This window comes from Tenrec ecaudatus, chromosome 9 (genome assembly GCF_050624435.1).
Source record: "Tenrec ecaudatus isolate mTenEca1 chromosome 9, mTenEca1.hap1, whole genome shotgun sequence".
NCBI lineage: Eukaryota > Metazoa > Chordata > Mammalia > Afrosoricida > Tenrecidae > Tenrec > Tenrec ecaudatus.
In genome coordinates, this window is record NC_134538.1 from 80,272,029 (window position 1) to 80,299,255 (window position 27,227).

At 37.6% G+C, this 27,227-nt stretch overlaps 1 protein-coding gene across 5 annotated transcripts in view; it reads right to left on the reverse strand.

Moving 5' to 3' along the window:
* The window catches only part of TAX1BP1 (Tax1 binding protein 1), a 67,407-nt gene that overhangs the window by 19,339 nt on the left and 20,841 nt on the right, over window positions 1-27,227 (reverse strand). For 2 of the 5 annotated variants that reach the window (XM_075558235.1, XM_075558236.1), the window contains exons 4-12: window positions 26,001-26,188; window positions 22,942-23,100; window positions 13,128-13,276; window positions 12,941-13,031; window positions 7,833-8,015; window positions 6,214-6,447; window positions 5,479-5,625; window positions 2,076-2,196; window positions 1,260-1,363 (exon numbers count right to left, since the gene is read on the reverse strand). In XM_075558235.1, coding sequence (XP_075414350.1) covers window positions 1,260-1,363; window positions 2,076-2,196; window positions 5,479-5,625; window positions 6,214-6,447; window positions 7,833-8,015; window positions 12,941-13,031; window positions 13,128-13,276; window positions 22,942-23,100; window positions 26,001-26,188 — 1,376 coding nt within the window. The remainder of the gene's footprint in view (window positions 1-1,259; window positions 1,364-2,075; window positions 2,197-5,478; window positions 5,626-6,213; window positions 6,448-7,832; window positions 8,016-12,940; window positions 13,032-13,127; window positions 13,277-22,941; window positions 23,101-26,000; window positions 26,189-27,227) is intronic. The other 3 variants (XM_075558239.1, XM_075558238.1, XM_075558237.1) reach the window with 3 other exon arrangements.

The window sequence follows — 27,227 nt, forward strand, 5'->3', positions numbered from 1 at the left end:
TAAGCTGTGCAGGGGCGGAAAGATAGGTCTACTTATATGAAATGCTACAAAGGTGGCAAAAATGGGTCAACCTGGTAAAACAGAAATGAATTACAAATGGTCACACTAAATTTGGTTGGAAAAATGATGAAAAAACTATGTGTACATTTGGATTTCAAGTCTACCTCAATATAATAGTATAAAAAAATAAAGGTTCAGTGAGGAAGTTTTATGCTTGAAAGAAACTCTCTATTCATTTTAATGATAGCAGTAAATTCTATGAAACTGTTAAAGCATCCATCTAGAAGTGACTGATCCCTAAAAGTAGTTTAGTACTTTAAATTATTTTGAACTCAAGGATAAAATTTTTCTAATCTTCTGAAGAAGTATTCCTTTAAAGTTTCACTTAAAATTATATTAATATCAATTAGATTAAAAATAAATCCAAGCTCACTGCCATCAAGTCGATTTCAATTCATGACCACCCTGTAGGGCAAGGTCAAATTGCGCCTGTGTGTTTCCAAGACTATAACTCTTCAAGGGAGAAGAAAGTCTGTCTTTCTACCATCAATTAGAAGGAAAAGATGAATATTTTAAATGAACTACTATAGTAACATTGAGCTTTGTTCTAATACTAACATTTACCAAAAGAATACAAAAACACAAAAGTCCACAATTAAACAAAAACAAAGCAAAAAAAGCACACACGAAATAGATCTTTTCCCTCCTCCCCCAAACCATGGCGTAATGAGGAGCATTTTCTCTTTGTCTTTTTAAATCCTCCAGTTGCTACAAAGAACACTTCACAACAGAACACCTGGATGATGGTGTTTAAAACAATTAAAGTATGGTATATAAGAGGATACAACTCACTTGGAAGACATTCCCTATTTCTACTTTATAAACATGGCAACTTTATAATATGGCAAAAACATTTGCTACAAGTACAGTAAATATAAAGCAAGCACTTTACTTTTTTTGAAATTTAAAGACTTCCAATGTATTTTCATAATGATAAGAAGGGAAGCAGACAGTAATCATTTAATCTCAAGCACCTGCCCAGTCTCAGAAAGAAGACTGTGAAGAAACTAACAACTGTAGGATCATGAATTTACTCACAGCTTTGCATAAGCAGGTAATCAAAACACTTTCCTCAGCATTCCACATATGAAACGAAATACTAACATATGAGGAATGAAAAGTGAGCCGCAGGATACTAACCCATCAACACAGTACACATAAGCTCAGCTATTTACATTAAGGAAATATAGCTCACTTACCTGCAAGAGCTGTTTACATTTTTTATGCTTTTCTGTTTTGTCGGCAATTTCTTTGGTCATTTCACAGGCTTGCCCTTTTGCTATCATCTCAAAATCAGTCTCAGCTATAAAAAGGGGGAAAAAATGACTTTAAATGCATCTTGCTTCATTTTGGGTGATCTAAAAACTTTTGAAAATGGATGGTGGCAATAACATGGTGAATATGATTAATATCACTAAGTTAAACCTATAAAAATATAAACCTGTCATATATAGTTAACTGCAATATAAATCTTTGATTACATAAAGGATTTTTAAAAGCATTATCATAACTGGTAAAAACCCTAGAGATCTTTAAACTTGTTCATGCTATTAATTTATTGAGTCGAATCTGTTCTATGAATTAATAAAAAATAATTTAACTTATCATCCCGCGGTCGATAATGAGGGAAATGCACTCCTGAATCCAATGTAAACAAGAAAAGGATATATATGAATACAACAGGATTTCCAAATCTCTCTCATCCCCACCATCAGGAAACTGTTAAATAAAATGCCACTAAGGCATAAAAGTTCCATAAATTAAGAGCTTCATTTAAAAATTCATCTCAGCTTTTTTCCAAGTCAGCTCTTAAAATTACTACAAAATGTTGTACCTACAAACATTCTCATAAAGATAACACAAGTTGACGCAGTGTATCTACCACATAAACTTTATTGTCTAATTCTTAATTTTCTCTTTCTCTCAATTATCTCACTTACAGTGTTAAGGGGTTTTGTAAGCTCTCTTAAACACGGCACAAAATCTTACACGAAAGTCTAATAAAATATTTTTACCTGCAGATAGTAGTGGTTTTACATCTACAGTAGAAGCAGCTGTAGTTAGGTCTGTGTTTATTGAGACATCATTCACTTTCTGCTGGTTCCCAACTTTCTTTGTGAAAACACCATTATTGGCCTGTCCAAAATTTTAAAAATAAAGCATTAAAAGAGCTACTAAAAATAACTCATTCTTTTCCTCCAGGGTAACTAACTATAAAAAGATATACTGAAGCATCAAACTGCCACTGACCAAAATGCTAGCACAAACAACACATATTACCTTACTAACCAAATATTATGACAACTATTTAACTTTGCTTTTTGATTGTTTTAAAACCAACAAAAGAACAAAACAAGTAATTCACAGAAATCCTACTGTTAAACTTCTCGCTCATTTTCTACTACAGGATCAAAAAAAATGCACAGGGACATTTTAAATTTATTTTCCCACATTTGGTTTCTTTAATAGTGCAAGCAATTCAGCACTATGAGGACATACTGGGATTGGTGTTTGATTAAAAATTACCATATATACTCGTGTATAAAACTGGGTTTCGGCTTATACACACGGCCAGTGGTACCCGTGAGGTGCAACATCTGGCGGGTGAATGTGTTCCTCTGCTGTTCATTCAAAGCCCCGCTGACACTGCAGGGCTTTGGATGTTTGTTTACTCACATCTAACCACTCAGAGCCGTCCTATGACGTGGACGGCTCCAATTCACAGAAGCACCCCTAGTGCTTCACTTACGCGGGCAGCTGAACTGGTAAGGATGTGTCTGTGGCTGCGCTCCGTCTCTCCCCTCTGGTCTCTGTTAATTCACATCCTGCATTTCCCACCCTAGGCTTATACTCGAGTCAATCAGTTTTTCTGGTTTCCCAGGTAATAATTAGGTGCCTCGGTTTATACTGGTGTGGCTTACATTCGACTATATACGGTAATTCCCCAGAATGTAAAAAAAGGGGGGGGGGGGAGAGAGAAGAGGTTTCTTTACCACATGCACTGCTTGCTTCTTTCAGTATGTGAGAGAGAGAGAGAGAGAGAGAGAGAGAGAGAGAGAGAAAGAGAGAGAGAGAGAGAGAGAGAGAGAGAAAGAGAGAGAGGAGAGGGGAGAGGGGAGAGAGGAGAGAGAGAGAGAGAGAGAGAGAGAGAGAGAGAGAGAGAGAGAGAGAGAGAGAGAGAGAGAGGAGAGGGAGAGGAGAGAGAGAGAGAGAGAGAGAGGAGAGGGAGAGAGAGAGAGAGAGAGAGAGAGGAGAGGGAGAGGGAGAGAGAGAGAGAGAGAGAGAGAGAGAGAGAGAGAGAGAGAGAGAGAGAGAGGAGAGAGAGAGAGAGAGAGAGAGAGAGAGAGAGAGAGAGAGAGTGTGTGTGTGTGTGTGTGTGTTGGGAGCCAATAGCCATTAAGACCCTGGCCTCAGACACGTAGCAGAAACTTGGCCGCTTTCTAACAGCAAGGCTTTGTTTCCTGCCCAACTTCGCCCCCACATTCCAAACTACGTGCTCAGTAGCATGGGCAGTTCCGATAACTGACCTTGTTGCCATTAGTCAAAGTACTGAGCACCCATTGAACTGCAGACATACCATATTAGGAACATAGTGATAAGTTCACCGGTACGTCACCATGGACGTCTTTGAGTACTGTTGCGCACCCTTTGTACCTTATCGGGAACATGTGGCTGATTGGTTGTTGTACAGTGTGTGGTTGTTACACAGTGTGCTTCATTGGAATATGTGCCTCCCACTTCCTTCTCTGTTGTGAATATATACCCAGAATTTTGGCAAAATAAGCGGGCTTGATCAGCACTTGTCTTGCCCCATGTCTCTGTGTCTTTTCTTCCATCCAGGTTCGTTGCCCCTCCAGGTCACCGCATGAGGGTCTCGCTGGACGAGACCCTAATATATATATTACATATATATATATATATGTATATATATATATATATATCCTGGGAAAGTATGATTTACACTGTAATATGCAAACAACTGTACAAAGGAGAAATTTTATTTTTAAAAGTTTTCCCTTTTTAAAAATCATTTTATTAGGTGCTGGTATAATTCTTATCACAATCCATCCATTGTGTCAAGCACATTTGTATATCTGCTGTCATCATCATTCTCAAAAGAATTTCTTTCTACTGGAGCCCTTGTTATCAGCTCTTTTTCCCCCTCCCCCACGAACCCTTGATAATTTATAAATTGTTATTATGTTGCCATGTCTTACACTGTCTGATGTCTCCCTTCACCCACTTTTCTGTCATCTGTATCCCAGGGAGGGGGTTATCTGTAGGTCATTGTGATCAGTTCTCCCTTTCTACCCCCACATACCCCCTTTCCCCTCTTGGTATCACTATTCTCATTATTGGTACTGAGGGGTTTATCTGTCCTGGATCCCCTGTGTTTCCAGTTCCTATCTGTACCAGTGTCCATCCTCTGGTCTAGCCGGATTTGTAAGGTAGAATTGGGATCATGATAGTGGGGAGGAGGAAGCATTTAAGAAATAGAGGAAAGTTGTATGTTTCATAGTTGCTCCACTGCACCCTGACTGGCTCGTCTCCTCCCCACGACCCTTGAGTAAGGGGATGTCCAGTTGCCTACAGATGGGCTTTGGGTCCCCATTCTGCACTGCCCCTCATTCACAGTGATATGATTGTTTGTTCCTTGATGCCTGACACCTGATCTCTTCGACACCTCGTGGTCACACAGGCTGGTGTGTTCTTCCTGTGGGTTTTGCTGCTTCTCAGCTAGCTGGCTGCTTGTTATCCTCAAGCCCTTAAGACCCTGACACTGTGCTTTCAACTTCCAGTTTTAAGTGTTTCTTCTCCCCTGTAAGATACTCCACAGAGTTAAGTTTTGTATTTCAGGAGAACTTAAAAGACCCACATTTAAACACACCCAACCCATACCAAACGTAGTGTTCTTTTTTGTCTTCATATGAATGAAATACAAAATAATTTGCACACTTCTCTACCTCTTGCTCATCAAGTAGATTTAAATAGGGTGGGAAACCTCCCTAATAACAACGAAGGTGGGGGAAACCAACTAAGAAGCCATCTGAAACCCCAGGGTGGGTAATTAGGATGATTGATGGAGCGCTCCGGGCGGAAAGCCTTCATCATCATAGGATGGATTTATTCACAGGAGCTGCATTTCTAAGTGTCAAACACATTGACAAAGAACTTAAAAAAGAAAATGGTCTAAAAGTGGAAGCTCAGGTTCCTATCTTTCCCTGCAACTATCCTTGCTCCTTTACAGGCTTCTAGGCATAGAAGTGTTACCGATTTTGTGTGATAAATTTTAATACTGGATCAGGCCAATAAATTAGATCCTAAAGGTTGACCTTTAGAAAGCGGTAAATCTTGGTTGTAAACAAAAATGTTGACAAAGGAAATCTTTCGCTCTGTTTAAATGTAATTGACACTTACGGACTGGTCTGAAAGCCTGTTGACTTGTTTTTGGAGTCTCTGGCATTCCTTGAACTTTTCTTTATAATGATCTGCAGCCATCTGCAGGCGAAGCTTCAGATCTTCCACCTCTCTTCTCAGCTCCTGCTCCACTGTATCAGGCTTCTGCTAAAAGAACAGTAAGTGCTTCTTCTAAGAAAATGAGGGGAATCTGTCACCCTAACAATACAATGAATCCCAGCTTCGGTTTTGCGTGTTCCTTTCTGGTGTCTCAATTTGTCTTGGAGTCGAGAGTGCAGAGTTACAGCAACCCTCCTAATAAATCCATATTTATACATAGGATCAAAGTTTGTTCAAAAAAACAAAAACAGCCCCCCCCTATGCTTCACCCTCCCCTCAAAAACCTTGAGAAAAACAATCCATTTGTGAGCAAATCATATTACTCTCTTAAATAACCATAAATGTTTTATAGAGCCAGCGAAAAACTGAAGTTCAGTATGCATCTGACATCAAAAATTAACAATTGAAAGAAATAAGTAACAACTGAGTAGATTGTACTGATGATGATGAGTCAGTATAATGGGATTTTTAAATACTCATTAATTTCAACTTAAGCCTGTGCAATATTTAAGTAAACTGTAAAATTTTGTGGTCAGGAATCTGACCTGCCCTACTAGGCATCTACCATTCATTCTCTGTCTTAGGCTTGTAGTAGTATCTTTTCTTGAGTGATCAATATGGAAACTCAAAATTCACCTGCTTTACCTGATCTTTTTTTACAGCACTCAGTTTAAGTTCTGCCACAGCATCTGCCAACTGCTTTTTGACTTTCTCGTTTTCCAGACGTGCAGTATGTAGATCTGCCATTGTCTTATCACGCACATTTACAGCATCGCTAAGTTCTCTGGCCAGAAAGACAACTTCCTGCCGAGTTGCCTGAACCTGTTCCTCTGCTTTACGAAGCTGTTCCTTTAAAGCACATGTATCTTCCTAAGAAAAGAGTTAAGTATAATTGCAATTAATCCATTGAAGTAAAAAAGTCAAACTATTTTTACCCATATTTCCAAAGACCCAAACTTTTAAATAATGCTTTTCAATTCATAATTTAGATTTAGTATACATCTTTGTTTATTTCTCTTATAGCACACCAAAGTATGAAATATCATTATAACCACTTGAAACATGAGAAAATGACATATGGGAAGTCAGGTGACATCATCCTGTGCTAATCTGAGACTCAAATTGGTCACCAGTTGGAAGGGTCACACTCATAACAATAAAAATAATTTTCAAAACTTGTTCTGCAATACCAAGTCTTTCGGTTGAAAGATGTTTCCTACTTTGTAACTTAAAACACAGACCACGTGTTAACCTATTCTCAATATGGTAAATGTAATTAATGTCCCTACATTTTACTCATAAAAAATAGTTGAAAATAACAAATGTTGCTATATGATTCATCAGTTTTTAAAATAATTGCCAATGTCTTCTAGTGCCAAACATGTTTGACGTGAATCTTAAGTATGATGAACAGACAGCTAAATCGTTAAAAATATCCATAACTCAAAAGACCAAAAAGAAAAAGGTCAGGGTATACTATTCTAGATCACAGTAGACTGAAGCCAGAAAAATCAAATAAATGTGTTATATTTTATTATATTGCATCAAAAAAACTTAAAAGTTATATAAAAATGTATTTGGATAATTTGACTATCAACTAACCTTAAGCATGAAAAACAGTGTTAAATGATGTTATAAAGAACACATTATAGGAGATGCCATATATACTCGGGTCTAGGCCAATCCAAATTATCAGCTGAGGCACCTAATTTTATAAAAATGTGCTGAAAAACTTGGTTTCTATTCGAGTATATACGGTACATGTTATGGGTATCTACAGTAAACTGCCACAATGTCAAAACTAAATTTCAGCCAGACAAGCATGTGCATGGGGAGAAAGAGATGACACACACAATTGTTGAGCGTAACGTGCTATACACTGCTCTGCTATTACTTTTGTTTTGATTTTTTTTTAATTAAGGGGATTAGAAACAATTCTATTTCACAACGCTCATAAATACACACTACAGGGGGGAGGGGAAACTCCGGATAGGGCAAGATATGACAAAATAACGATGTATAAATTACCAAGGGTACAAGAATTAGGGGGGAGAGGTGAGTGAGGGGGGAAAAAAAAAAGAGGACCTGATGCAAAGGTCTTAAGAGGAGAGCAAATGCTTTGAGAATGATTGGGGCAGGGAATGTATGGATGTGCTTTATACAATTGATGTATGTATATGTATGGATTGTGAAAAGAGTTGTATGCGTCCCTAATAAAATGTAAAAAAAAAAAATACACAATACAAAGTACTTACCTTACTTGAAGTAAGTAAAATAGTCCTTTGAAGATTCTCCTTTTCAGCCAAGCAGAGCTGCAGCCTACCAATCTCTTCTCTGAAATGAGTAATCATGTTTTCTTTGCTCCCGTCTAAATTTTTTAAAGTCTGAACCTCTGACACAAGCTTGGTATTTTCTATTTCTGTGTTCTTCCAATGTACCTGTTTGGAAATGTTAAGAATACTTAGGGAAAGTTAAATGCCAATGTTTCAAGCCCCACCAGAAAAACCAAATGAGAAGTATCATAAAAGGTGAAAGGAGATTCAAGTTCTGTCATTTTACTAAGTATCCAAGAGTAGAAAATTTTCCATTACATTTCTCAGGCTTTAAATTTTTATTTTAAGTTCTCAGAAAACCATCTTAAATTCTAATACCCATTGTTAAATATCTCTTAGTCTTCACATGACCTAATGATTTTGTGTTGTTGCTCTCTAAAGGGGAAAAATTTATTTGGGGGTCTATTATGTTATACGCAGAGAGTAAACATGTTGTTTCAGATGTCAGTTCATGCCAACTCATTGTCCAAGTGAAAAGTATTTTCATTTATATTCCTAAAATTCTATTTAATGATTATCTGAGTCCTGAACTGTTGAATGCAGAGTTGGTCTGAAACGTGCCTACACCTAACTTCACAATAAAATATTCATTTATTAGGGGGGGAAAGAGGTAAGAAATATTCAAAAACTAATTCCTGTTCACAAGGACAGATATAATCTCCAATTATCTGAACATGTCAGCACCTTTCTTTGCATCATCATGCATTAAAAATGCTACCTAATTTTCATAATCGTCAGCTCATTGAAGTACTTGCTCAATGGCAACAAATAAGTGAGTAAGATCATCTCACTGGTAATTTCATATAAACAATTTGTAAGGGAAAGTATGTTTGTTAGGTGTAGAATAATAGACGGTCTACATCACATAGAACTCCACACATGGGGCGACAAAGAGAAAACAGCACCCAAGATGGCATTGGCTCAATAGTGAAAAGAAGGCAAGAATGAAACACATACACAAACGCACAAGCAGATAAGATAGGTAGGTAAGAAAACCAGCAACACAAAAGGTAGAGAGTCCACACAGAGTCCACAGACGAACGAAGTAACACTGAATATCAATGGCCTGAACTCAGGCATTAAAAGGCAGAGGCTAACAGACTGACTCAGAAAACATAGCTCGCCCCAATCCCCCACAAAAAAAGAAAACATAACCCATCCATCTGCTGCCTACAGGAGACACATTTCAAGTTTACAGACAAAAACAGGTTGAGAATTAAAGGCTGGAGCAAAATATACCAAGAAAATGGCAATGCAAAAAAAAGCAGGGGTACAGATTTTAATAGCTAACAAAATTGATCTAAAGGCACAGGCCATAACAAAAGACAAGGAGGGGAACTATATAATGCTCAAGGGAACAGTAGACCAGGAACCAGTGAACATAATAAAAGATATACGTGCCCAATGAGAGAACCAAGAAATTCATAAGTCAAACACTCCAATAGATGAAAAGAGAAATCACAGCCTCAACAATTGCAGTTGGTAACTTTAATACACTATTTTCTGAAAAAGACAGATCACTGGGAAAGAAATTCACCAGAAGGCTACATATCTAAACAACACAACTGAATGATTTGACTTGAAAGATATTTTCAGAGCTTTCCACCCAAATGCAAAAAAATTCATTCTTTTGAAGTCCACGTGGCACATATTCGAAGATAGACAACATGCTAGGACACAAGTCGAACTTGAGTAAAATCAAGCATGTAAGAGATTATACAGACGTCTCTCTCCAATCACTGTACCATAAGGCTGGAAATCAAAAGGACAGTGAAGCAAACAAGGGCAAACACTTGGAGGATGAAAAATTCTCTATTGCAAAAGGAGTGGGTATTGACCCAGATTGGAGATGAAATCAGGAAGTTTCTTAGAAACCAGTGAGAATCAAAGTAGGGTGTACTAAAACCTTTGAGATACAGCAAAGTCATTTATCAGAGGAAGGCTGACAGCAATAAATGCACACATGAAAAAACAAGAGACTCATGGTTGATATGCTGGCACAAAACTTACATTAATTAGAGCAGAATCAACAGAACACTCCTACTAATAGCAAGAGGATAGAAATAATAAAAATCGGAACTGAAATACAGGAGACAGAAAACAAGAAAACTAATGGAAAAATTAATGCAGCTAAAAGTTGGTTCTTTGAAAGGATTAACAATTGATAGACCACTGACAAACCTATCCAAAGAAAGGAACAAATGTCAATTGCAAGAATGAGGGATGAAAAAGGGGACATTACAATAGACTCTAATGAAAGCAAAAGGATAATTACACAGTATTATGAAGGCCTAAAATAAAAAAAAATTTAAACATTTGGAAGACATGGACAAATACTTGGAAACACAATTCCTCCCTAGACTTTCCCAGATGGATGTCAAGAACCTCAACAGACTCATAGCAATGGAAAAAATAGACTCGGTTATTAAAGGATTACCAACAAAAAATCCCCCAGGCAAGATGGCTTCATAGCAGAATTCTACCAAGAATTCAGGGAAGAACTGACACCAATCCTACACAGACTCTTCCAGAACATAGAAAAAGATGGAAAACTCCCCAAACTCTTTCTATGAGGCTAATATAACGCTGATACCTAAAACGGGCAAAAATGTCACAAGAATTCAGAACTACAGACCTAATGAACATCTATGTAAAAATCCTTAACAAAATATTGGCCAAAACAAAAGCATAAAAATTATAATTCATCATGACCAAGTGAGATTCATACCAGGCATGCAGGGATGGTTCAACATACAAAAGCCCATCCGTATTATTCACCATATTGGCAGAAAAAATGGTAAGAACCACATGATAAAAACGATAGATGCAGAAAAAGCATTCAATAACAACCAACAAGCATTCCTGTTTAAGACACTCAAAAGATAGGAAAAGAAATTCCTCAATATTATACAAGCTATATATGAAAAACCAACAGCCAACATGGTAGTTAATGGAGAGACGACAAAAACAATTCCACTGAAAAAGGGGACCAGACAAGGATGCCCCTTGTCCCCACTCCTATTTAACATCGTACTGGAGGTCCTAGCTAACAACATAAAAGACAAAGAAAAGACATCATAGGTATTCATGTGGGGAAAGAGGCGAAATTATCATTATTCACAAATTATGATTCTATACATCAGAAATCCCCTAAATTCCACAAGTAGAGTATTGTAATCAATAGAGGAATATGGCAGAGTGGCAGGATACAAGATCAACAAACAGAAGTCTATGGGTCTCCAATACACATCAGACAAATTCACAATTAAAAAGTTAGTACCCAGCCCCTAATAAAAATGTGTAGCAATACAAAAATAAACAAACAAAAAAGTTAGTACCCTTTACAATAGCCAAGTACAAATTGAAATATCCAGGGATATACCTCACTTTTAAAAAATGAAAGATTTGTATAAGGAAAATTACAGATCACTATTACAAGAAACCAAGAGCGACCTCAACAAATGGAAGAATATCCCATGCTCGTGACTGGAAGACTCAATATAGTAAAGAGGTCAGTCCTGCCCAAGGCACTATGTAAGTTCAATGCTATCCACCATGCGTCTTCAAAGAATTGGAAAACCCGATTACCAACTTCATATGGAAAGGGAAAAAGCCCAAAATTAGCAGAGAACTCATCAAGAAGGACAAAGTGGGAGGGCTTGCTCTACCTGAATTTACCATGTGCTATACGGACGGCCACAGTAGTTAAAACACTGTGGTACGAGTATAACGGCACATACTCAGACCAATGGAAAAGTGCTGAAGACTCAAAAATAAAAACATTAGCATACAGACAACTGATTTTTGATAAGGGCCCCAAAAATATCAAATGGGAAGCAGATGCCCTCTTCAATAAATGGTGCTGGAAAATATGGATATCTACTAGAGATCATTGTAATCTTAATTATGCTGCAACAACCTTGACATTTGCCCAGTTGACCTCCCTCTTGACCCAACCTGAATTTGTTCTAGTTTCAAGTATTTGTTTCACGACAAAAATGTCTTCCCTGGCTTTTTAATATTGATTGTGGTCTTTGGTTTGTTACTCATTACTTGTATTTTCATCTTCATGTTATTCTTTTATCCATATCACTTTGTTTTTATTGTTTCTGTCTGGTTTCCTAGTTTATGAAGCACCCAGGGAGCAGATGCACAGAGATAGTAACTGACCCAGGGTCTACAGGCTGTGCAGGGGTGGGGGAGTTGGGAGAGAGGGAAGGTGAGGGGACTGGGGGAGCAAGCAATGTATGTGGGAGGGAGGAAGGAGCACTAGAACTGTTATTACACAACTCATTTTAAAAGTGATTTAGTCATGAAAAAAGAAAATATTCTAAAATTGATTGTGGAAGTGACTGTACAATTCTTGGTATGATTGACTTGAATTGTATGTGGATTATATGCTAATAAAAGTGGGAAAAGTTTAATACTAATACTGTATTGCTAATATATAAAAGGACTTTTATATATTGATTTTTAAGAGATGTCTATGATTTTAAATCAATAGATTTTGACTTACCATCATATTTGTTATAAAATAGTGGATCTTGGGGATCTTCTTACAATTAAACCTCTGATTTATTATGTAGCTTTTAAATACTTCATATAACAATAATTCCCTACCAATTAATTTTGGAGTCCATAAGCATACTGGGGTGGTTTTCAAATATATCCCTAAATACTCTTGGTAGCCCTCATTTCATAAAGTGTACAGTCTAGGACACTGAGTAACAGAAAGCACAGTGATTTCATCCTCGCTCTATCTTGCTCTGGGTGGAATGTAAGCTGCAATGGTACAAGGACACTTAAGTACCCTAAGAAGCCACATGGTGAGGAACCAATGGGCCCCGGGCCAAAACTCACATGAGAGAACTACCTTGAAAGCATATTCTTCAGCCTCGGTCAAACTTTTGGCTGACTGCCGAGACTCAGAGCTAGAAACACTCAGATAAATGCCCAAATTCCTGCCCTAGAGGATTGGGGTAGTTGTACACAGCAAGACACAGCCAGGGGAAACATGAAGAGTAAACTACCTTATACATTTCCTTCTCGTCCCTTTCTGTCTTCAAGTAATCTTCAAGTTGTTCTCTTTCATGTTGTACCTTCCTGAGTTTGTCTTTTAAGCTGAATAAAGATCAAATAGTATCAATAAAATTAAAATACACACTGTTAAAACATTTTTCACCCGTTAAAGCTATCTTTTTAAAGCTTCAGAAATACCTGTCCAGTTCTGTTTCCTTTTCGATTGCTTTGTGTGTCACCAACACAATATCTTCTTCAAGTTGTGCGGCTTTGGATGTAGCATCCTTACATTTCTTCTTAAAGTCTTCGTTTTCCTTTTTTAAATTTTGTGATACTTCAATAAGACCCTTAGAAACAACAAAAGGCATTTGAGAAATACCAACTTTAAAATTAGCAATTGCCTTGTGAAATGTGCTATCTTTAATCAGCGCATTCTTAAATATTTGAATTCTTATTTGCCTACACTTAAAGTTTTAAGCCAAGACTACAAATGAAACCTAAAATTATGAACTTTTATTACATTTTCCATAAACTAATTTATCTATAGTTACGTAACCATAATATACTTAAACGTCTATAAATTTTTGTGTTTCCTATTTGTTAATTTCGGTAGCTTATGCACCAGAGGGCAGGCCAAAAAGTGTAAAAAAAAATTAGTGGATTTTATTTATCGAATGTGGTTTTCAAATAATATCCAAATATCAGGTCATACTTCACAAGAGGACCTATTGCTTCTACTAACACAGATAACACAATGCTACTTCTAAAGTCCCTGCCAGTGTGACTCACGGGAATACTGGAAAAAATAAGTACTAAATTCATAAAATATTACTATTCTACTTTAAACAGGTCGTTTTGAAAAGTTAGCTTTTTAAAAAATAATATGAATTAAAACAATTAAAAGTTACACATGAGAACTTGAGCTCCCCACTGGGTCTCTATTTTATCATCTGTAAAGTAGAAATAAAAAGTCATTTTGCCTAGTTCATTAACTCATGAGAACCAAATGTAACAAAAATAGACTAGAAATACTTCATTGTGAAAAAGTACACTTCAAAATGATTGTTAAATTAAGACAAACCAAACTGCTTTTATTAAGAGCATTTTAAAATGCCCCAATTAAAAAGTTATCACTCACCCACCCAACTACAAAGTTGAAAAAACCAATCATCCAATTAAAATGTTATTATACACCATCTGTAAATAATTTTGATCTATATAAAGTTAACTTAGCCAAATTCTTTACTGACAGGTGAGGTTCCACTTAAGAATCTTTTTGGAAATAAAAGTTGCACCTACCCCACCACTAAAAACACCTTACACATTGGCAGTAAGATACACTTTAAGAATGTTTCATTTTGCTCAGAGCCAATCTCGGCCTTCCTGACTCTGCAGACCCCAGAGAGCGCTACAGAACAAGGTTTGATCCTTTTGCTAGAACTTTCATCACTACGCCATACAGTGGTTCTTGTAAAATAGGACACATCTCCCATCTTTGTCTTTTACTTTACAGTCTGTTACAAATTGCTTTAATTTTTAGTTTTATCAAATGCTCTCTTATTGCCACAAAATTTAATTCAGGTATCTCTCCCTAGAGTGAAGACACGCTTCTGATCATGTAATTAATGTGTTTTAATATTACTAGGTAATGAACATTTCAGGAAATGGATAGAGAAATACAAACTAAAAGTCCTAAGCAATCGAACGCCAAAGATGAAGTTAACTTCTGTGTCTGTGTCGGTTTACTCTATAATGAAGCAATCACTTACCATATTAATTCTGACTCTAGCCCCAAAAAAGTAAGTTCCTTACAACTGGACTATTGCATCATGTACAGGGAGAAAAAATTTCATTGTGCTTCCATCACAACTACCATACAGTGGATTCTGACTCATAGAGACCCTATAAAGCAGAGTAGAGCTGCCCCTGAAGGTTTCCGAGGCTGTAACTCTTTATGGGAGTAGAAAGTCTTTCTAACAGAGTGGCTTCAAACTGCTAACCTTGCGTTTAGCATACCAATATATAACCACTGTACCAGGAGGGCTCCTGGTGCTCTTGTAAGCAACAGTCAAGAAATCAAACAATGTATTACAGTGGCCATAATTGCTGCACACAAGTGCTGAAGAGTAAGGATGCTACCTTGAGGATCAAGATGCACCTGAACTAAGCCATGTGCTATACTTTCAATTGCCACATATGCTGGTGAAGCTTGGGCATTAAAGGAAGGCAGGGAAAGATTGATGGTGCTGGCAAAGAATACTGAAAATACCATGGACTGTCAAAAACAAACAAACAAACAAGCCTGTCTTGAGAGAAGTACAGCCAGACCACGCTCCCTAAAAGAAATGTTAGGCTATCTCAACTTCATTTCACATTCTTTGGACACCTAATCAGGAGCTGCCAGTCTTTGGAAAATGACATCATTCTTCACAGAGTAGAAGGGAAGTTTTATAAAAGGAAGACCCTCATGGAGACGGACTGACACATGGCTGGAACAATGGGCTCAAACAGTACATGATTGTGGAGAAGAACAAGACTGAGCAGTGTCTATCACCCATGGGGTCACTGAGTCGGATTTGATGGCACCTAACTGCAGGATGTGCAGTGGTTATCCGCTGGGCTGTAACCACAGGTGAGCACTCCAACCACCAGGCAGCTCTGTTAAAGACAGCGAGGATGCTGCTTTCTGCTTCCCTAAAGAGGTAGACTCAGAAGCCCACAAGGGCTGCTCAAGATGATTTCAGAGGATATTCTTGGTCTAAGATTTAAAGAGTATCTCATGACAATAGTTTCAGGGTTCATCCAGCTTCCATGGGTCCAGAAAATATTAGGTCTTTCAAAATTTGAAATTCTTTTCTGATTTACCGCTTTTGATTAGGATTCTGCAACAGAACATTTCATGTTCAAACTTGGTGGCTGGGGATCAAGTAAGATGGCTGCACGGCTACTGCCTTCCTAAGCAACTGAGCTGTAGTTATTCCAAAAGGCTACCTTGGTAAATTTGCAATTTCTTACACGTTACGGTATGGCAAGCATGAATATCAACACCATGTAATCACTTCGTATCTGTGTCACATTTTAACATTCCTCACACTTCACTTTTTCATAATGCCAGACTTTTTAATATCCTACATTAATATTGCAACCAAAATTTTATATATGCTAAGAATAAAAAATGCATGTCACTCACTTTGTTTGCATTATCGGTAAAAAATGCCTCTGTACGATTGCCATGTCTGGACACAGCATCACCACCGATCGTTTTACTCTTTTAGGCTGAAACCATGTTAGACCAGCAACCCAATTACTACAAAAGCGATGATCTAGAAACCGAAGGAGCAGCCGTGCAAGACAGAATGCAATGGGACCCTAGATAATCATAGAAAGCACATCTGCCCAAGAAATGATGATAATGCACAACACATATTATTACATAAGAAAGAAAACTTTTTGTTCTGTAAGCCACTGTATTGCTGGGTTGCTGTGTCTTAAAGACACTATTCCTGGCTAATGTTTAAGTCAATTTACTCACTTTAACTTAACATTTTTAAGAAAAATTTAATGTTAAGTAAGGAACACAAAGTATGTACAACTTATTTCAAATTTGAAGTAAAACGCAACAACCATTCATGAGTGGATTTTTTAAAACAGTATTGCAGGCACTTAATCCAGATATCACAAAAGAAGTCACACAATCATTACCACAATAAATTTTGGAACACTTTTTTTGTCTTTGTGGGTAAGTCAGAACAAGGTACATAGGTCTTATTTAGGCTATTTCAGTGTAAAAAGAGACTCAATGAGTCAGTTGAGAGCAGGGGTTGTTTCAGTCACTTCCAATTGAAGGTAAATGTACGTAACATGAAAGGGTAAGTAAGAGTTGCCCTTAAGTCCTTTTAAGTCAAACATTCATACCTTAGGGATTTACTATAGAAGCTAAAAGTAACCCAACATAATATAAACACTGAGGGTGCAGTGTAGCAATGATGAAACATACAACTTCCCTCTAGTTCCTAAATGCTTCCTCACCCACTCACCTCTACTATCATGCTCCCAACTCTACCTGACAAATCTGGCTAGACCACAGGTACAGACAAGAACAAGAAACACAGAAGAGAATCCAGGGCGGATGATCCCTTCAGGACCAATGGTGAGAGTGGAGATACTGGGAGGGTGGATAGAGGGTGGCTTGAAAGGGGGAACCGATTACCAGGATCTACATAGAACCTCCTCCCTGGGGGAGAGACAACAGAAAAGTGGGTGAAGGGAGACGTCAGACAATGTAAGCTATGACAAAATAATTTATAAATTATCAAGGGTTCATGAGGGAGGTGGGGAGGAGGGAGGCAAGGGAAAAATGAGGAGCTGATGCCAGGGGCTTAAGTGGAGAGCAAATGTTTTGAGAATGATGAGGACAATGAATGTGCAAATGTGCTTTACACAACTGATGTATGTATGGATTGTGATAAAGAGTTGTATGAGCCCCTAATAAAATGATTTAACAAAATAATAATAATAATTTATTATTTATCAGGCATCCATGAGGGTGGGAGGGTAGGAGAGGAAGGGAAAAAAAGAGAAGCTAATACCAAGGGCTCAAGTGGAAAGATGATGTTTTGAAAATGGTGATAACAACATATGTACAAATGTGGTTGATATCTGAGGGGCCGGCCCCAATCCCAACTACCTGGACAGCTGCCTCTCCCCACAGAAAAATTTACTTCAGAGCTACAGCTCAGGGAGAGGGATATGTCTGATTAGAGCACACAGGAGCAATTGAGGGGGGAGGAAGAGCGAGTGGAGCACATCCTGGCCCACCAAGCCTTGAGGATGAAATCCCTGCTCAGAGCAGCCAATGCACAGAGAGGATCATATGGCCAGCCCCACTACGAGACATGACGTCCCTCACTGACACAAAGCCCTACAGGGGACAAGACTAGAGATAGTGTGAGAATTGTGCCTGCTCTGACTCCACCACACTGAGGTGAAACACTACGGGTGTGCAACAGAATAGCAAGTTGAGCAAACAAAGGAAGTACCGAGTGAGAACCAAAAATAGACTTTGGGGTCAGGGCCTGTCACCCCATGGGACTCCACTGAAGGACACTCCAAGAGGTCAAGAAACAGACCATGAGCTATTGACAAGCTTTTCTTTCTATTGTCGTTGATTTTTTGTTAATGTTGTTATTCTGTTTTCATTTGTTGCTTTTTCTGTCTTGTTTTTTGTGCATATTATTATCTCTACAGGCTTATCTAGATAAAATAGTCTGGAGGGGAAAACAATGGGACTGATGGTTCAGGGGTGACATGGGAGAGGGGAAGGTTGAGGAAAAGAAAGTGGTATTAACAAACCCAGGGACAAAGGAACAACAAAAGATCCAAATCAGTGACAAGGAGGGTGTAAGAGGTCTGGCAGGGCTTGATCAAGAGCAGTGTAACCGAGAGGAATCACTGTAACCCAAATGAAGGCTGAGCACAAAATCTGGACAAGAGTAAAGCAAAAGGAAAAAGAGAAAAGAAGTAGGAGGCAAAGAGCATTTATAGAAGTCTAAGTACAGGCATACATATGGTTAATATATTTATATGATGATGGGGAAATAGATCTATGTGCATATATTTATAGATTTAGTATTAAGGTAGTAGATAGACTACCTTCAGGTAGTTATTGTACCAACTTGGCCGATAAACACAGGAGGGGTTAATTGAAGGGCGGAGGAATAAATGGCTCAGTGAAACTTGCCTTTCGAGTTCTCTGGTCTTTTTGCTTTGTGATGGTCGCACCAGGGTGCAGCTGCCTTAGCAGTTCCCTGCTTTAGCTGGCAAGGCTGACTTCCTGCAAGATATGCTCAAGAAGCCGCATGGACCTACCCCGAGGCAGCCCTGGGTGCTAGAGCAGCCGTGTGGAGACCCCTGCCAGTGCTGAGATGATTACACATTCACTGACTCGGCTTTCCCCTTGCAGTCGGCATCATAGTGTGTGTTTTGTGAGACAGAGAAGGACTTTGTGGATTGGTGTTGGACCTATGGGTTAATGGGTTAATGTTGGACTTGTGGAGTTGGGCAGCACTGGGTTGGGGTATTTTCTTGATGTGCCTTAACCTTTATATAAAACTCTCTTATACATGAGTTTCTGTGGATTTGCTTCTCTAAAGTACCCAGACTAATACAGGCCCCACTCAAGTACTCCCTCAAAGCAAGAAGGCTTTATTCTATTAAACTGGCATTCCATGATGCTCAGCTTCCCCGACACCATTGCTGAAGACAAAGCAGGTACACATAAGCAAATGTGGTGAAGAAAGTTGATGGTGCCCGGCTATCAAAAGATATAGCATCTGGGGTCTTAAAGGCTTGGAGGTAAACAAGCGGTCATCTAGCTGAGAAGCAGCAAAACCCACATTGAAGAAACACAACGGCCTATGCGATCACAAGGTGTCGAAGTGATCAAAAAAATCGCGTCATTGTGAATGAGGGGGAGTGCCGAGTGGGGACCCAAAGCCCACCTGTAGGCAACTGGACATCCCCTTACAGAAGGGTCTTGGGGAGGAGACAAGCAAGTCAGGGTTCAGAGTAGCAACAAAACATACAACTTTCCTCTAGTTCTTAAATGCTTCCCACTATCATCATCCCAATTCTACCATGCAAATCCAGCTAGACCAGAGGGTGTGCATTGATACAGATAGGAAATGGAAACACAGGAAATCCAGGACAGATAATCCCTTCAGGGTCAGTGCTGAGAGTGGTGATACTGGGGAGGCGGGGGGGAGCGGGAGGAATTGAGGGAAGGTGGGGTAGAAATGAAGAACCGATTATTCGCATCTACATATAACTCCCTCCCTGGGGTACGGACAACAAAAAAGTAGGTGAAGGGAGATGTCAGACAGTGTAAGAGATGACAAAATAATAATAATTTATGAAATATCAAGGGCTTGTGAGGGAGGGGAGAGTGGAAAGGGAGGGGGGAAATGAGGAGCTGATACCAAGGGCTCAGGTAGACAACAAATGTTTTGGGAATAATGATTACAGCAACAAATGTACTTGGCACAATAGATGCATGTATGGATTGTGCTGAGTAGTATGAGCCCCCAATAAAATGATTAATTTTAAAAAGAGCATAAGCAGCAGCACTTTAAATAAAGTCCAAGTTCTGTTATTTGAACAAATGGTATAAACAGTATTGTTCAAAAATTTTAACTAAGCTACCAACCCTTTTACAGGCTTTATCAAGATGTAACTACACCACTAAGCACACTGTTAGACTAGTTTTTCTATTCCAGTATTTTTAAATGAAGGAAATATAAGCTCTCTACTAATAACTACCAGCAAAATGGCCATTAAAACAATTTTTAAAGAAACTACAGGTAGTATATTATAAATGTCTTTCAGATATTTGATAATTTACTTACCACAATAAGTCCCTGGGTTAAGAACATTGTCTAACGTAAGCACAACTCATACTTGGTTATTTAATATTATGTAAAGTAGCCCTCATTTTGAAAAGGATAAACCAACTCCAACAAATTTTAGACAGGTCACCATTACTTGCTGCAGAAGCGGCTTTTAAATTACTGAAAAAGTCTTCAAAGTCTTTTCTCGCACTAAATTAAGGTTACAAGCCCTAGGCACCTGTGCTGGCTACTGTAAATCTGAGTTACAGACGTGCTTCTGAATGGATCTTGTTTGTAACCTAACACACCTCTAGTACTACTGTATTAACATTTTTTGTTCCAATTCAGTCATGGAATATATTTTAAAATGTCATGGATTTAATAGGCCACAAAACAAAGGGAAGTTTTAAGTTTCTGAGTTAGCCAGGCTGCCCAGCAGCCTGCCTGATTAAGTTAGAAACTTAATAATTTGGAGATAAAACAAAAAAACCCTAAAAACTGAGAAACCCATTAGCATATCACAAAGAATTCTCTCTGCTGACAAGTATAATTTTATCCCCCATGTTATTTTATCGCCAGAAACAAGCAACTTCCAACCTGTGACTCTGGTTTTAAAAAAGAAAAAAACATTAAAAATATGTTGCTTTTCAGAATCAGGGAGTAATAATACTGTGAATGACACTCCATAGATGGCAATATTCACATTTTAGTCCTTTGTTGGTGATTCTCTGGTTCATCATTTTTTTTTAATAAAACAATCATAGTACTTAAATGGAGTGAAGAACTACTATGTATTACCAGTACCATTCATTGAAGGGCTTTTTTTAAAACCATCATTCTATTTACAACAGAATATCAATGAAAAATTACTTCCAAATACTTCATCTTCCTAGAGAGTATGCCCCACAAGAATAGCAGCAGGGAAGAGGTATCCTCCACAAGATTAATGACTGTCATCAAGATTTAAGAGGTCCCATAAAACCTTCTGCTTGAAGAGCTCTTCGGGGCGCCAAGGCCCCAGTCTCCTACAAGTTTTGCTTCATTAGTCCTCTGACTGCAGTCTACCACTTTCCCAACCTCAGTCTGTTAGAGTAAATTGCTGCTCTGTCTGTTGCGCCTGGCCCCTTACAAACAGGACATGAGAGAAAACCTGGGACTGTTTCAGTCTCAGCTAATACTTAACCAAAGTCTGTCTGGCCTGAAGTGGAGGGGACTGAAAGGCTAGTGTCCTGCCATTCCTATTCTTCTGGCCATCCATTCTTGACCTTAAGGGGATCAGGCTTCTTTATTTAATAGATACAGTTATAGGCTTTTTTGCATGAGCCATCTTACCTCCCACCTCTCTGATTCCGAAGAAAAAAATTTTTAAGCCACCATTATCCTTTGGAAAAACTGCCAAATACAGCCAAAATAATAGCGATGTTTAAGGAATAGAAAACTATACAAAATACTGAGGGGGGAAACTGAGTACAAATTTAGCTGCATGTCCTAGTAGAGGGTAGGCATATACTATAGGATTTCACTGTAGCTGTTTTCATTTGTTACATCTGCTTTAAATGTTGACATTTTAAAACGTGGTTTCTTAACCAGAGTAAGTGCAAATTGTTAACATGCTTGGTGACAAGACTGGCAGTCCTGTTCAAGTATCACCCACTGAAAGAGCTAGAAAACATGTGGGGTTCCTTTCATGAGTCAAATGAAAACAAACTGGTGTATAGTCTAAGAACTCTTGAATCATAACTTGAGTTTTAATTAAACGGTAAAGGCAAAAAGGGAAGTAAATGTCTTAACATTTAAGGAGCTTTTCAAAGTACAGTGTTTGATATACGTATTCTCTAAATCAAAAGTATAATCAATAAAAACGTATAATCCTTAACAAGCACATAAGAGACAGTTTCAGAAGTTAAGATCTGCATCTATTTCATCACTGCTCTGATACATGTCATACAAAACCCACTGGTGGAACAAATAATTCCCTTGTTGAACAAAACGTTTAACAAGACTCCATGGTTCCAACAATAATTTACTCCTATCAACATTCTTAAGTATATACAACAAGCTATAATGCCAGATTGTGATCTTGTGCACTATTTTTATGGAAATTCTTAATTGAGTTAAGTAGGGGGGGTGTTAGGATAATTCACTGCATTTCTCACATGATGATTTTCAGATTTTATCTAATAGATCATGTTCCACTGATTGTACTTTTGTGAAATGTAATTGTGATTACTTTGTTCTATTTTCCCTTTATTCAGTGCTTACCATCATGTAAAAAGTTCATCATTTTACCTGGTGAAGATTATCATTTATTCTTATAAATAGCATGATTTTCCATCAAAATTATGAAGTATTCTACAATTAGATGTAAAACATCTGGAAACAGTTGTCAAGGACAACCCTCATCAAACCTAGTTCCAAAAATCTAAAAGTATTTTAGCCATTTTACAACATAAGAGAATCTGTGACAGAAGGTCAACAGGAACTGACCTATCCTTGTATAAATGTCTGTCTAAGTGCTACATTTTCCAATAGCTGGTTTTTACCTACTTTAATTGTTTCAGCTCTTGGAAAAGGTGAGTTTCAGAAAATGTTAGAGCTTGCAGTCAGTTACGAAAGACACAACTGACCTCCTGCTCTGCTTGCAGTCGGTCACATGTTTCTTTCTCATGATTAAGTTCACTTTCCATTCTTCCAACTTGTTCTCGAAGTTGTGCTGTTTCTTTCTCCAGAACAGCAATTAACTTTAGCAGTTCTTCTTTCTCTGTCATAATTTTTTCAATTTTCAACTGTAAAACAAAAATTCAATTATTTTTTAAATCCTGTAAAACTTTACCACAAATTCTACTTTCTATTATAAAAACAAACAAGTTAGAAAATTCTAAATAAGCACTTTTACATCCGTCATACTTTATATAAATAAACATGTTAGTCCTTGCTTGGAAAAACTCATGATTCAAACCTTTCAACCTGTTTTTAAGCTGGACAAGAGAGAAAATACTCAAAAGCAAAAAAAATGAGTAAAATTGACCATGAACTGCCTAAAATTAAAATCACTTTCCAAATCAATACCAAGAGTATGTTAAATTTCCTAAGTGAAAATAATTTTTCCTAAGTGACTTATGTTTTTAATCGTAAATAGTAACTACAAGATTCAAGGAGAAAATTTTCATCTCTTACGGAATGTTAATCTCTGAATCTATTAAGAGAACTGACTTATGTGTTAATTAGTCTCCATGCATGAGATTCCTATTAAAAGTTTTGGTTTCTTAAGTACAACGGAATAAACTCTATAAATACATTGCTCTCTGTTTGAAAATTAATACAAACTTAGTAAATAAAAATAAACTCAAACGGAAAGGCTTCACAAAGGAGGCATATTAGGTTGGAAATTTAACATTTCCCTAGTAATACATCCCAAATCTATTCCTCAAGGCCATGGAATCATGGAATCAAGCTGAAAATGGCTGATAAAAGCTGATTTTTTTTTTTCAAATGAAGGACCCTTCCACCTACTCTGTCAGACTTAATATACAAGTCTTATCACTGCCCCAATTTTGAATCTTGTTAACTATCAATAGCTAAATTTCTATAATGAACATCCCATCTTCACCTAAATCCACTAGTATTTTGCCATGTTTATCTCATTTTACATGCTTACTTTTTTCTTTTTTTTTTTTTGGCTAGACCACTGGAAGTGCAAGTACAGACACTTTACCCCTGAACACTATGGAGCAGTGGTTCTCAACCTTCCTAATGCCATGACCCTTTCATACAGTTCCTCATGTGGTGGTGACCCCCCAACCATAAAATTATTTTCGTTTCTACTTCATAACTGTCAGTTTGCTGTTATGAATTGGGCGACCCCTTTGCATGGGTCATTCAACCCCCAAAGGGGTTGTGACCCACAGGTTGAGAGTTGCTGCTATAGAGCAAGTTATCTTAATAAAAATAGCATCCTATTCAACCAGTTGTCATAACTACAAAAATTAACAATAATCTTAAATATCCAATGGATAATCCAGAGTTAGATGTCCATGTTAACCAAAATCTTTCACATCTTTTTTTAAATGTAGGCTAAGCCATCAAGGCCTATACATTCCATGGGACCATTGTGCGTGTACTATCTATCATTAATTGTTTTAATGTAATGTCTCAGTATTGCTCCTATTTCCACTAATTTTTGCAGTTTTAGTCAAAGTCCTAAAAAGATTGTGATGATTACATACAAAATATTGTCCAAAAAGTAAAGTTATATTAGCTCAGAAACATTTACCTAAGAGACAACAATTAAAATTTCATTGTAACCCTTTAGGATTAGGAAGAACTGTAACAGGCTGTGTGTGCCATGGCCGAGTTTACTTGAAGAATCAGAAGAGAAGTGTGAATGCTACAATGTTTTTTTCTGTTGGAGGCTTTGACATCATCAGGGTGGTCTACCAAGTACTCGAAAAGCTACAATATAAACATTAGCTGCATTCTTTTTAAGAGCTGGGCTTGTTTCAGTATCTTTGACTAACTTTAAAATAACAGGCTAAAAGACCTTGATCATCAGGCAGTTGTCACCACAAAATGTTTTAGTCACCCTATAAAAGCTACATTTAAGATAAGGGAGGAATTTCTGTAAAGGGAAAGGGATGATATGAAAAATTTCACAATAAAAATTACTGGTCCCTTCTAACCTTAGATTGGACTGTATTATACAAAGGGGCTTCAAAAACGTGGGAAAATTCCATAGGCTTTTTAAAAAATTAGATTTTCAACAAATTTTAAGCCCCTTGTATTTGTCTATTATTCTCATTACTTAACTGTAAATAAAAGATGTAAAGTACTTACATATTTTTCAAAAAATCTGACCCTAAAGTACTGACCCATCATAAAATATGACCAAAAATATGTATAGAGCCAATTTGTAATCATTTTCTTACCTACTACCACAGAAGATACTACATATAATTAAGTTGTAGTAACTCAAAGTTAATGTTCTATTTTTTTAGATAGAGGGTAAAGATATTGCAAAATATTATGTTGACTTGAGTAAAGAATGTTACTCAAGCTTTTCCTTCAACCAACTACTGTAAATTCAGGCAAAAAGATTGTGAGACAATCTATTGTAAATTGATATTTGAACCAATATCATGGGCCCATATTTGAATATTTTTTTAATTATGGTTGATCCCAGCTTATTCATTTCATTGGCCAAAGAAATGAATCACTCTAAACACATTCTACCTAAATTAAGACTTTTAAAATAAAAATTACAACACCACCACACTTAGGAGAGAGTATATGTTCATGGTGTGGTGGAGATCACATCCAATTACATTTTAAATTTATTATTTTAGGCCACTTTCTAAACTGAGTTTCAACTCTAGTCCTCTACTATTCTAAACAGTCGATTAAACTACTAATTAACCGGAAAAGTTAGGAATGCTTTCATTTTAAATTCTTTCAACTGATATTCACTCTGTACCTACGATGTCTCAAACTAGTCGGCCCTAGAGATAAAAGCTGCAACAACAGAGCAATAACAATTAGTACCAAAAGATCTTTTAATTATTTCAAAAATAACCCCCACTACCTTTTATTTTAGTTAACAATCACTTGATTTTTATGGAAACTTTCACAACCTGAGAATTCTTTAAAAGTCAAACAACATGAACCAAACCACTACCTCACTGCTACCAACCTCAAGGAGGCCAGCTTTTGTGGTCACCACCAACATGTCCGAACTCCCTTCATCTTCCATAGTAAGCAACTCTTCAACTGGAGAGGCAGCTCGAAACTGGAAAGGTGTACTTGCTCCACGGATTTCTCCCTTGTGTGTAACGTAACAAAACTGATAAAATTCTCCATCATCATTTGGAAGGTAATAGCCTAAGAAAATGATAACAACAACAACAAAGTTATTAAGCTTCCTATTAGGAACTAAGAAGCCTGGGTAGCACAGTAATTAAGCACTCAGCTGCTGACCAGGTCAGCCCATCTGCATTGGCTGCTGCTTGGGAGAAAGAACTATCAGGTCAGCTTCACAGCCCTGTAGGGGCATAGAGATAAGAACTAATGCACAGGTTCGTAGGGGAGATAGGGGTGGGGGGTTGGAGATAGGAAGGGTGAGGGGTTGACGGAGCAAACAATGTATGTGAGAGAGAGCACTCTCAAAATGGTGAGGATTACACCACTCAATTTAAAAGTGATTTAACCATAGGAGGAGAGGGGAAATGCTCTAAAATGGATTATGGTAACAAATCTTCTTGTCATGTTTGAAATTACTGAACTGTGTGATTTGTGGTCTGTGGATTAAATGCCAATAAAAGTTTTAAATAAATAAATTGTGTGGGGAGGTGATCACAACCTTGGGATCCTCTAGGGCAGTTCTATTCTCGGACAAGGAAGAGCCACTATAAGTATCTATGAAGATGGTGTTTGCTGAGACATCTTCCCTCCAGGCCAACCCTCTGTAACATGTCAGATATTAACAAAGAATAAAAATACTGTGTGAGTTAGATGTGGCAGGCAGGAGAGGGTGGGGTCCACTGGTACAAAAGCACAAAATGAGCTTTGGAACCACACAAATCTAAGTTGGAAGTCCAACTCTATCACTAGTTTGCGGAACCTCACTGAGCCCATTTCTTATGTGTTAAAGCCTCCTATTTATACCATCTAGACAACTGTTAGCAACACACATTTGGTTATTTGTTTCTTCTTTTCTTTGATTACTTTGCAAGATAATCCTCAATATTACTATTGTGTTTTTGGAGGGGTTTATGGGTAACCTAGCTCACAATTTTCACTTCCTCTTCAGAGCCGCATGGTATTTCTTACACTGAAGGGAAAAGACATTCCACAACAGGCTTAGTTTTAATTACGTACGTTGCCTTACATTCACTGTTCCTCAAAAACACTGAAGGAAGAT